This window comes from Octopus bimaculoides, chromosome 19, assembly GCF_046866305.1.
Source record: "Octopus bimaculoides isolate indiv1 chromosome 19, ASM4686630v1, whole genome shotgun sequence".
In the NCBI taxonomy this organism is placed as follows: domain Eukaryota; kingdom Metazoa; phylum Mollusca; class Cephalopoda; order Octopoda; family Octopodidae; genus Octopus; species Octopus bimaculoides.
The window spans coordinates 4,797,291-4,810,437 of NC_142946.1; the positions used below are offsets into that span (position 1 = coordinate 4,797,291).

The window sequence follows — 13,147 nt, forward strand, 5'->3', positions numbered from 1 at the left end:
GATTCCGAGGACATAGGAATTTGGGGGGGGCAATCAGGAGCTAATTTTGAGAACATATTCGTTTCCTACACTTTTATTTACATTCATTACAATATATTATTTTTTTCTATTTTGTTTCCAGGTAGTATTGTAAACATTAACCAAATTTTGAATAACAAAAATTTAATTTCACAAGGGGGCATCAGGATTTTAGAAATGATTTGATGGGGCATGGCTAAAAATTGGTTGGGAACTACTGATGAATTGTATCTGTATTTCAAAGAGTGAGGCTTGTTATGATTCTGTATCACATTGAATCTCTCTCAGAGAACCATGTTATCAGTACGAGTGTCTGTGGAGTGCTCAGCCACTTGTACGTTCATTTCAAGAAGCATCCAGAACCCACTATAGAGTGGTTGGCATATTAGGAAGGACGTCCAGCCATAGAAACCATGCCAAAGCAAACACTGCAGTCCTTGATTCATCAAAAATCCAAGTAAACCATCCAACCCAGGCCAGCAGGGAACATAAGGCATTAAATGATGAGAATACACACATTAAAGTATAGTGGTTGGGTATAACTACTAGTTATCATCATCATCATCATTTAACGTCTGTTGTCCATGGTGGCATGGGTTGGACAGTTTGACCAGAGCTGGGGAGCTGCACCAGACTAATTCCCCCGGTGTTAAATCTCATGTTTATAGCAAGTTTCCTGCAGATAGCAATTCTGAGATGGCTATCAAAGACCTTCCATAAGGGACATATTTGAGTCGGTGCTTGTATGATGTCTACATCCAGTGTGTGTTGCACATAAGAAACACTGATAGTGAAATTAAATAACATTTTTGGGTTGTTTTAGATTAAAGTTCTTTTGGGGGTTTCTTTCAGAATTACATAAATTGCATCTTGTAGTACCATTTATGTCAGGTTTGCATCGCTCCAGAATTTTCCATTTGGTGATAAATTTAATTCCACTGTCTTTTAACCTCCACATGTGAATGGATCGCTTCGTGAAGTTTTTTCTTTTTATGTTTTCCTAAAGGAGAAAATGTGATTAAAGCAGCACTCTCTGCCGTTCTCTCCAGCATCGTAGACACACAAAGTGCATCAGCACAAGCAGACAGCACCTTTCCTCCTCCTCCTCTTCATCTCTGTTAACTCCATACTTTGCATTGCTGTACCAATTTGATCACTTCTGTAAGTGTTTCACGCGAAGTGTCCTTCATGGCAAGAGACAACAAAACCGGTTTCGATGTTGACATACTCAGCTGAATGTTCTTGGCCAAAACATGGGTCATTGGCTGCCAACAGAAAAACAAAACAAAAAATAAATATATAAATAAAATGTTAAAACAAATTCTTTATAATGGTTTATAATGTTGTTACAAGGTCAAAAATTTTCTGCAGAAAAAGACCAGTTGATTAAAATGGACCCAGAAGTATCAGCCTAGTCCTTATTTTTTATCAATCTACTGAAGGATGAAATGGAAACTTCAACCCAAGTGGGATTTGAACTTAAAACCCTACTGTAGCATTTCCATGCTGGCCCAGTTAGATGGCTCTCACAAAGCTACCAATGTTTGTTATTGCAAATGTCATATTGGTGAGGGCTTTTGTTTTTATGCAACTGGATGCCCTTCCTGTCACCAACCAATAATTGGTGAACATAAAGGGATGTAATTACTACCGGACATTTTGTCCAACAGATTTGGATATCGACTACTATGAATAAATGGTTTTATAATAACAACTAAAGAATCGGGTCCAGATGAGATTTTGTTGTTAAAATTTATGTCACAAATTAGTTATTCTTCAACATTACGCAAAATATTTTAGCAATTTTCTTTTTATACACTCCCTAATATTTAACTATAAAATTATAGTAGGATTTTTTTTTTAAACATAGAATGGCTACGAGGGTCCACACGAATAAAATAGGAATCGAAGGGGCCAAGAGGGGTTGATGAGTGAAAAATGGTTGAGAATCACTGCTCTACACAAAGGAGGGTAACATAAAAAATGTCTAAGGTGATGGTTCTTACCTCATCTTTTCCCAGTAAAACCTTCGATGACACAAAAGGGTTTCTCTGCGAATCGATCACATTCTCTGGAGAAAGTCGAATCTGTTGGGACAAAGAGAAACTACGTTAGTCAAGCAGCTGGATCTAATCATTAGAGGAGTTAATTACAAATAGAAGTGGGGAAACCGAGAGGAGTATGAGAGGTAAGAGAGAAGATTATGGAAGGACTGAAGGAAAGTAAAATTAAATAAGATATTACAGTTACGATCTGTGTGTGCCTTTATGAGTGGGTCTCTCGAGGTTAATAATGCAACATTCGGTGTTCTATCAAAGCATCTAAGTTTATTATATATATATATATATATATATATATATGATAGATAGATAGATATAGATATATATTATACAAAAACTCAATGTTTGTTTCCTTGCCCTTTAATTAATATGATAAAGATTATAAATAAAACAGTCATTTTCCGCTTTAAGTAAAAAAAAAAAAATCAAGTTGAAAATGGTGATACTTCATAGTTGTTGCAGCTACTGCCATCCATCTTTTTTTTTTTTTTTGTTCCCTTAATAATTTATAAATGATTTCAGAGTGCCATAGACTGAAAAATAGAAACTCTCTCTATATTTTCATAAGAAACAGATACTTACCAATGTACCAATTTTCATGTATTGTGTGACTATCAGGAAGATATAATCCTCATAGGAGCTACACACCACTTCTGTCTGGTTACCATTGATTTCAGCTGATGCCTGGAAGAATGGAAATAATAATGATTAATAGTTCGCTTTATGTGGGTGTGGGAGAGGGTGGTGGATATTTTACTTGTTTCAGTGGCCATGCTGGGGCAATGCCTTGAAGAATTTTAGCTGAATGAATTGACCCCCAGAACTTTTTTTTTTCTGGTAAAGCCTGGTACTTATTCTATAGGCCTCTTTTGCTGAACTGCGAAGTCACAGGGACATAAACACACCAACACTGGTTGTCAAACAGTGGTTGGGGACAAACACAGACTCAATGACACACACACACTATACATACCAACATCAATTGGTGGTGGGGACAAACACACACAAATAATACATACATATATATATCGTTTAACGTCCGCTTTCCATGCTAGCATGGGTTATATATATATATATATATATATATATATATATATATATATACGATGGACTTCATTCAGTTTCCGACAACCACATCCACTCACAAGGCTTTGGTTTGCCCAAAGCTATATTAGAAGACACTCGCCAAAGTGCCATGTAGTGGGAGTGAACCCAGAACCATGCGGTTGGAAAGCAAGCTTCTTACCACACAGCCACTCCTGCACCTTATATATATATTTATATATAATATACACAGACATTTCAAAAGTAGATAGAAAAGGTATTATGCTTAAAAAAAAACAATAAGTTTTGGGGTTAATTCATTCAAGTAAAATTCTTTAAGGTGCTCCAGCATGGCTGCAGTCTAATGACCGAAACAAGACAAAAGATCTGCATACACATTAATATACACTCACACACTCATAAATAATTAACACAAAGCAATACACATACAGACAGAAAGACACTCAGATACACACATACAACATTGCAAACACACACACACAAACACACACGTGTAGAGAGAAGAAACACTTACAGATGTTAATAAACACACCCAAAGTGAGAGAGAGAGAGAGAGAGAGAGAAAACGGTTTTGTTTAACAAATTAAAGTGGTGGGGGGGGGGGGGCAACAAGGACAATCAAACAAAAGCAACAATGAAACAACCACACACAGACAAAGGATATAAATACCACAACAATACACATACACAAACATAATCACTTTCAAAGTTATAACCAGATTTTAATCGGTGATTGCTTAAGTTGCTAGAAATAACAGCCAAATCTCCCTCAAACACAACTGACTTAAAATGGAAACTGGACAATAGGGTTGTTGGTGTACAAAAGACTAAATAGTCACATTTGGAATGTCTTTGACCAATAATCCTGTCCAATCCAGGACTGGCTTAGAGCTGGACAATTACAGAAACATCGGTCAGCTTGCAAGAAACAGCAGCTAAATTTCTTCTGAAACCCATCCAATGGAAAAGAAATGAGTATGGGGAAGAAGAGACACATTGGATAATGTATTCCAAGGTATCCTATTCCCGCTAACAAGATAGGTTAGTCATAGCTGGAAAGTGTTTGACTAACCTATCAAGAACAACCTGGGACTAAATAAGATCAGGAACAGGAACAAACACAGGATCCAGAAGGATTGGTTTGAAGGAAATCTTGATGAAAAAATTCTAAGTAGTTTGACAAATAACGATAAACAACAATAATATCCTGTGTTTGTGAATGTTGGATGGTCAACAGTTATGAATAAGAGGACCCAATTTTTGTTTCTTTAATACGGCTACAATAACAGACAGACAGACGTCATTCTCTAAACGTAGTCTGGTTATTTCGACATCGGTCGCTGGATCTTTAACTCCCTCTGGAATAAAGCCACAACAACAATAGCCATAACAACTACAAACATACACAGTGTCCTCTTAAAAAAAAAACAAAGTCTAGTTATTCGGACATTGGTCAGTGATGCCAGATAGACAGCAGCTGCAAATAAGGTGACCCAGCTTGTATTTCTTCAAAACAGTCACAACAACAACTCTAGCAACAAACACACAGACCATTCTTGAAACGCAGCCTGGTGATTTGGACACCGGTCAATGGATCTTTAACAACTGCAGCTTCTAAAACCACAACAACAATAACACTGGTGCAATGAGCAACGTTTTTTTAAATGGCCAAATAATAATAAGTAAATTCTTAGAAGTGACCGGTTGCTGTCCTAATACTACAATATAACCGGTACATGCAGTATCAGTCACCAGCACAGGTCAACTGGAGGGAGTGACGAAAAAAAAAAAAAAAAAACGGTAGAATTTGAACCAGCAAAGGTTGACACCGAAAAGCATCTTGACCCACATCTCAAAACGTCACCTTGATTTGAACCTGTTGTGTCCCCGTGACTAGAGTGAAGACCAAAACCATGTTGACCCGAATGTTAGCGGCAAAACTGGAAAGGAAGAAACAGCAGGAATTGGAAAGGTGAGAAATTCTTCCTCCTCTTTTCATGTGACTCTGGTTTCACCGTTGTTGTTGTTGCATAGGCATAGGTCACCTCGATCCAGCAATCCTATGATCAGAAGCTGTCCAGCTGTGACCATCCTGTCTTTTTCTTTTACATCCTTGGACTATATCATCTAAAATAGCCTTCATTTTCTTTCTTTTAAAAAAAGCATTTCAAACAGTCATATCTCATCCACTGGTGTTATGTTCAAACCAGCCAGCTCCAGCCTCTTACACCTACCCTACAATGTCATCCGAAAAAAAAACAATCACATCAAAATCTTGAAGCTATGAGATTATCCATGATTAATTCAAAACAATGTGAATAAAAAAGCGATGATATGAGGATATATGGCTATTATTTCTGGCAGGTCAATCAACTATGTGGGGGGTGATTGTCCACAGATTCACAATTTTCAGCTTAATTTACTTCTGTCTGTCTGTCTGTCACTCTCTCTCTTAATTACTGTAATGGTTGTACAAGTAACAGGTAGCTGATGGCAGGTAAAAATTTAATCACACAGGATTCGAACTCAGAACATACAGGGACACAACTAAATCACACACACACATAAAGACACAAAAAACTCTCTCTCCCTCACACACACACACACACACAAAGTCTCATCTGTAGAATTTACCATTCACCAAGAGAAAGAGGTCATTGTTTCTTTATTGATAACCAACAAGACTGACCAACCTTTTATTCATTTTAACACTGACCTCTAACATATTAAAGAGGAGTCTAAGTGTAGACATATGTGTGTGTGTGTGTGTGTGTGTGTGTGTGTGTAAACAATAAGATCATTTCCAGTTGTTTAAATTGAAACATTGTTAATAGCAACACTGCTGCTGCTGCTACTACTACTACTACCGCTGCAGCCACTTCTATTTCCACTACAATCACCACCATCATTTCCGTAACTACCACCACCACCACCACCGTAACTGAAACTCTACCAGAACCAACAAGGATACCTGCATGTGGTTCCTTGTTCTGCTAGAAAGAACAGCTAAATTCCTCCCAACCCACACAGCACACCACCATCGTCAAACTGAATGTGTACATCGTCTGATAATAAGAAAGAATGGCTGTCGATGGAACACTTCAATCATAGGTATTGCTTGGTCAAGACTGACCAAGGGCAAAGCAAGAACTCTACCTCTGCAACTCAAATCACCACGACCACCACTACAACCCAAACTATATGGTCAGCATAACTACTGAAGAACAACTGTCACCTCACCAAATCCACCTGGTGGCTATCCATAACAACATACAGCTACACCATGAACAAGGGGACTTGGACACTCTTTCATGAACTGTTAGAAATAGTAGTGAAATCCTCCTCAAATTCCAATCTTAAGATTGGATGGGCACACTAGACAATGTAGCTGTAGAGATACAAAAAGTGAAGAGACATGTAAAAAGCACCCACTACACTCTTGGAGTGGTTGGTGTCAGGAAGAGCATCCAGCTGTAGAACCAATGCCAGCTCACCACCTTTAATAACAATAATAATAATGGGCTACAGCAAATATTCTGCTCAGTACCACAGATTTACTTGTCAGTTGTTTGACCTTAACCAGTTGCGCATGTCCCTCAGTGGCTGACGATATCTGCATCTCTGATCGTGAGCAGAAGTAGTGGGGGAGCATCATGGCCATGTGTTGAGAGGAATTCTTTAGGGTTTGGATAATTCACTTCTGGAAACATGGGTGTGTCGTTCAACATCCTTAAACAACTCTTATTCAGGGACCTTTTGATCTTGAGCTGGATGGAAATTCGAACCTGAAGAAAATTCGAACTGGGCCGCACCTGCGAGGTCATGCGCTATTTATCTTGGTATGAGATCACCATGTAGAGCACATGTGGTTGTGATGCATGTGCTTGGGCTTCGTATATTTTACCTAATTGTCACTTTGATGGTATGCACTGCTCTCTCACTCAATAATAATACTAATAATAATAGTTTCAAATTTTGCCACAAGGGCAACAATTTTGAGGGAAGGAGCCCGAGTCGATTACATCGACCCCAGTGTTCAATTGGTACTTATTTTATCAACCCCAGAAAGATGAAAGGTAAAGTTGACCTCGGTGGAATTTGAACTCAGAACACAGCAATGGGCGAAATACCATTTCATCCAGTGCACTAACAATTCTGCCAGCTCGCCGCCTTAATAATAATAATAATAATAATAATGATGATAATAATAATAATAATAATAATAATAATAGGTATGACATAGAGTCAGCCTGTCTGGGAGCTGACCTGGGGCTAAACTGCAACTGGCTGTGTAGCACAGAACAGGTTGATTCAGGGCGCTCACCTGGGTTCAAGACTATAACAGTAAGTGAGTGTACAACAGTCGGCCATCTTGACTGAGAAGTGACTTTGGGTCAAACAACAACTGGTTATGTAGCACAGAGCAGCCTAACTAGACAAACAGACAGACGAAAACAAAGGCATGTTGTAATACAATAGTTTAAAGTTCATCTCTTAGTACTCCAGACAAACAGGCTTTTTACAGCAAATTCACATCCCAACACACACCCATATACAATAATGAGTATTAATTAAGCAGAACATGGAAGGTGAGAGGCTGGGGGGTCAGGTGGTGTTATTTAGTCCAACTCCCAAAATATACTCCACCCCCAACACAACAACCCCATTACTATAACAGACTAACCCCATCACGACTACAGTTACTTTTAAAAACCCTTTATCACCAACATGCCAGACATTGCTACTACAACCCCAACACACCATTACAGACTCCTACCCATACAGTGGAATATTATGGCATAACATTTATTCCATTGTTTATTATTATTTGTATTATTATTATTATTATTTTGTTTTGGGGGCCAAATACACATCATAATCATTTCCCTAGGGTTCAGTTGGTCTATTGTCCCCTATGAAGTGTGACCAGAACAAAAGCATAAAAGGCCCCCCAGTAACAAAGCCAGGCACCTGCCAAACACAACAATGAAGAATTTATTGAGCCATAGCAATGAGTCACCATCCATCACCACCACAGCAACCCACAGTCCACGTAGCAAGGTGTAGGGGGAGGGACCAATTTGGAAGAGAGAGAGAGGCTGTCTCACCTACATCACACCCGTCCACCCTAGAATACTGTCACTGGACAGGAAACTCGTTTCTAAACAATGTCCAATGTTGGTACATCTTACAGGGAGTGGAGAGATGTTGTGATGTTCATGCTTTTGCCAACCGTGTAATATGACTGCAATGAGTGTGGAGTCCCCACATTGATGGGTATAAGGCTACAAATGTTGGGAAAGAGTGCAGTGCCCCTTGCAACACTTAAATTTAACTTTTATAGATCATGGGGCTCCAAGTACCAGAGGTATGGAAGCCAAAACTCGACATAATTATTTCTAGCATTGATCACAAGAACAATAAGATTATTCTTTTTGGTGGGAGGGGAGGGAGTGGGCTTCAGAAAAATGAAATACAAAACAAAACAGCAAAGAAGAAACAATGGTGGTGGTGGGGATTACATAAGAGTGAAGACTATAATAAATGCATGTTCATAAATGATAAATAACAATGGTAATATAGAACAATAGAACAAGGCGGTGAGCTGGCAGAAACGTTAGCACGCTGGGCTAAATGCTTGGCAGTAGCTCGTCTGTCTTTATGTTCTGAGTTCAAATTATGCCGAGGTCGACTTTGCCTTTCATCCTTTCCGGATCGATAAATTAAGTACCAGTTGCACACTGAGATTGATCTAATCGACTGCAACCCCCCACCCTAACTTCCCAAAAATTTCAGGCCTTGTGCCTAGAGTACAAAAGAATATAGAACAATAGCTAGCAACAATAAGGGATCCCCTGCCTAAGGGACGAGTGAGTTATTACGACTTAACTAACAACGTGGATAATCTCAGAAGCTTTTAACCGTGAAATGATAATAAACAATGACGAAAATTGTAAATTTACTTCATACATTGCAAGTTTCTTGTGCTTAATGAGATCTAAATGAATTTTCTATATCAGGTTGAGCAACTGCGTGGATTCTACACAGTCGATCGACCTTCTAGAAACAGCAGAAAACTACTCGTGTCTCATTTTATTGTTAACTATGTTACCTCACCGAAAAACCCTAAACTTTAATGCTACCTTCGACATGCCCGGCGCCTCCTTAGAGGCGGTACCCTCTGCGTTTGATTTGAGAACCTCTAGTTTAGTTGAACAAATTCATTCCAGTACTTATTCTATCGGTGTCTTTGGCCGAGCTGTTAAGTTACAAGGACGTAAACAAAACCATCACCAGTTATCAAACACACACATATTCATATACGACGGGGTTTTTTTCAGCTTCCGTCTATCAAATCCAATGACAAGGTATTCATCGATCCGGGGTTGTTGGACGCAGGACAGCACCCGGAACCATTTAGTTGGCCAGCGCCTATATACTTTAACTTTGTGTTCCTTCTGTTGTGTTTGTAAATAATGCTATATCGTTGGCATATACGAAATGGAGACAGTTCTTCGTGGTATAATGGCTGGACAGATGGTTTCCTTTCATTGTTTCTTTTCCATTATACGTACAGATAATTCATGTGAAATATATGTAACGGTAGTTCGTCCGTTTTTGCATTCCGAGTTCAAATTCCGCCGAGATTGACTTTGCTTTTCATCCTTGAGCACTGGTGGGGAGCTCGATGTCTCCGACTAGCCTCATTCGTTCAAATTTCAAAAGCTTGTGCTCGTGGTACGAAGCATTACGTTGTTTATAAACACGCGGTGTTCGATACGGTTGCTCCATTGATGTTAAATATGAAGATAGAATAGAGACAGAGAGAAGATGAAAGTTATGGAGAAGGATGCTGCGGTGGAGAACCACGTCTGGTGAAAATAACAAAGAGCAGAGACGTACCTGTTTGGAGTGAACTGGGAAAGTTTCGGTCGGACCGGCGCCAAATGATGTGGGAGCCGCCATTACAAGAGAGGAGCCTTCTTTCGTCACTTCCGGTTGCTGAACCGGGAGAGTGAAAAATAACCGACAAATAGAGAAGAATTCTATGGTAGGCCGACGCCGTAACAATATTATTCGCATTATAATATAAAGAAACTATTTTATGACTCCATCCAACAAGACAATTACTTCCAGGGAGGCCAGAAAAGTCGCTTCAAAGATATTCTAAAAGCCTTCAGCATAAGCCATAACAGACTGGATATTATTGTTCAGGACAGGCAAGAAAAAACATAGAGGTCTGCTGCCTGCTGATGCAATATCATTTTGGAAATCAAAGAGAAAGAGGACAACTACGGACAACCGTTTCTAAACCTTCGACTTCTATATCCAGATTCTAAATTCACATTTATATAAATAATAATTAGTATATTTGGTTTTGTAGATAAATACCTAAGTGAGAATCTGGATAAGCTAGTATTTCCAAGAAAAAAAATCAACCTGCTGATTCGCACAATCTGTAAGCAGAACAGTTAAAATATGCAAAACTTTTCTCAAGTCTCGGCGAAAAGTTCTTCGTCACTTTTGTTCTACCATACATAATCCTCCAATCATTATCCTCTCCGCCGTCGCCTACATAATAACGCATATTCGTGCGTGTGGGAGTGTGTTACTATGTGTGTATATGTGTGTGTGTGTTCGCGTTTATTAAAGTGTATGTGTAGATGTGTGTATATGTATGTATGTGTACGTATATATATGTGTATGTGTGTGTGCGTGTGAAAGTAGTTTTCGCCAGTTTCTCTTCCCTTCTATAAAAGTTTGGTATGGAGCTTCTCTCGTCTTCTGTTATTACACACAGGATGTTTTACTATCACCTCCGACTTTAACTTGGTACGTAAAAATATACGCACATACATATATATATATATATATATGTATATATATATATGTGTATATATATATATGTGTGTGTTTATAATGTGTATGTATGTATGTATATAATCGTTTTGATGAGCGAAACTTTGAAACTTTTTCTGAATGTAATTGAGTTCAATATTTAATTAATGTTGTTGTTATTTAACCCCAGGTAGTGTTTTAGCCTTGATCGAGCTGACCTATGATCAATCATTCCCAAACCATGACCATCCCGCAATTTTTGTATGTATGTATACATACATATATAAATATATATACATATATATATGTATGTATGTATGTATGTATATATATACCAAGGACTACATCGTTCAATGTGTCCTTCCTTTATTATAACGGTAGAGTGTGATTCGACTTGAGATTTGACTGCTATTTCCAGTAAGACGAGAGTGGTTTTTGATAAATGTTCTTTGAAGAAACTTCTAACCGAATTTTTTTTTTTTTTGCTTCAGTTTGATCTCCCCTCCCCTTCCCTGATTCTCTCTCTCTCTCTCTCTCTCTCTCTCTCTCTCTTTGACTTTCTTTGTCTCTCTTTCACTTTCTTTGTCTCTCTCTCTCTCTCTCTGACTTTCTTTGTCTCTCTCTCTCCCTCTCTTTCTCTCAAAGACCAAAAAGGTGTTTGCGCCTGTTTCAAAACTAATTTCCAACTGTCATATTCTTCACTCTATGTATGTCACTATATGTAATATGCACATGTGTATGCGCACGCGTATATATATATATATATATATACAATATATATGTATATATATATATATATATATATATATATATATATATATATATATAGTTTTAGGGATAAGAACCAAGGTTCATGAACTCATCGATGAAAATCCACTGTCACTGTGAAACTTAATTTAATTTTAATTTTTAATAAATTGATTTTAATTGAGTTTTTACCTGTAATTTTGGATTTTATCCCTAATATATATATATATATATATATATATATATATATAAAGGGACACGATGTACAATAAAAAAAAAGACTATCTCTTCAGATAGGGAAAGAATCGATGAGACAATCACATATATATGAACAAATGTTCTTATGTATCACTTGCACGTGTAGGTGTTTTGGAAACCTTTCTAAATTCTTCAGTGATTCGACACGAAGATTACATACACACACACACATTAAAGTAATAAAGTTAATGTCTGGTCAAAGAGTGACCAATCGTTTCGCATCCATGAAGGCTGTAGCTTCGCGGACAACTCATCAGACTCTAGTCCGAAGACAAGTTCAAGTCTTCACCTCTGGGAGGGAGGAATCTGTTACAGTCATTGGTCATTTGGTCATCAAAGAATAAATATTCCGCCGTTAGTGACCGTTTATTCTTTGATGACTAAATGACCAATGACCATAACAGATCTCTACCTCCCAGAGGTAAGGAGTTAAATCTGTTGGAGAGGAGGAGACTTTTAGAGTTATGCTTTTATATATATGTGTGTATATGTCATCTATATATATATCTCTCTCTTCCTTTACTCAACCATCCCATTTATATTCTGATCGTCCTTTGTGAGTATGCCCGGCATTTGGCCACCATCTCTATCCTGCTGTTTCCCACTCTCTCTCGCTCTCTCTTTCTCCTGCACTTCCCTTAGCTTGGGTAACCATGTATTTCCGGTGTGGCAGCACACCTGTTTCTATCTTCATCCTAGATCTTTCTCTCTCTTTCTCTGACCTGGTAACCTCGTACTTCCTCCACAGCAAGACACCTGTTTCGGTCTCTTTGTCTCACTATAACCTTTCATCATCCAACACAAGATCACTTCCTCCAAAGCCCCCCTCCCTTCTTGAACGCTTTTTTCTTTTTCTTTTTGTCTTGCAAGGTACTTGGTGACCCTGCCAGTGCAGGTGCCACTTAAAAGCATCCAGTCCACACTGTAAAGTGGTTGGCATTTGGAAGGGCATCCAACTGTAAAAACCATGCCAAAACATGTAAAGGGTACCAGCACTGACCACAACTATGATTTCACTTGGCTTGACGTGTCTTCTCAAGCAAGCCACCAGGGATCAAGTAGATCTTAGCAGATTAACTTAAAAGCACATCCTACCTGTAAGGTGACAGGCCCGCAGAGTCGTTAGTGCGTCAGGTGAGATGCACAGCAGTATTTCGTCC

At 38.4% G+C, this 13,147-nt stretch overlaps 2 protein-coding genes across 5 annotated transcripts in view; one reads left to right on the forward strand and one right to left on the reverse strand.

Moving 5' to 3' along the window:
• LOC106869427 (proteasome assembly chaperone 3) overlaps nt 1-10,418 on the reverse strand; it is a 10,837-nt gene extending 419 nt beyond the window's left edge. Inside the window, exons 1-4 of the mRNA XM_014915159.3 lie at nt 10,047-10,418; nt 2,661-2,762; nt 2,025-2,105; nt 1-1,283 (exon numbers count right to left, since the gene is read on the reverse strand). The exon at nt 1-1,283 is cut by the window's left edge and continues 419 nt beyond it. Of these exons, the coding sequence (XP_014770645.2) occupies nt 1,137-1,283; nt 2,025-2,105; nt 2,661-2,762; nt 10,047-10,226 (510 nt within the window). The 5' untranslated portion in view covers nt 10,227-10,418 and the 3' untranslated portion in view covers nt 1-1,136. The remainder of the gene's footprint in view (nt 1,284-2,024; nt 2,106-2,660; nt 2,763-10,046) is intronic.
• LOC106869432 (CAP-Gly domain-containing linker protein 4) overlaps nt 3,764-13,147 on the forward strand; it is a 99,205-nt gene continuing 89,821 nt past the window's right edge. Inside the window, exon 1 of one of the 4 annotated variants that reach the window (XM_089366393.1) lies at nt 3,764-5,115. In XM_089366393.1, coding sequence (XP_089222519.1) covers nt 5,057-5,115 — 59 coding nt within the window. In that variant the 5' untranslated portion in view covers nt 3,764-5,056. Of the gene's footprint in view, nt 5,116-10,777; nt 10,977-13,147 lie in introns of those variants that run through there. The other 3 variants (XM_052974760.2, XM_014915176.3, XM_014915174.3) reach the window with 3 other exon arrangements.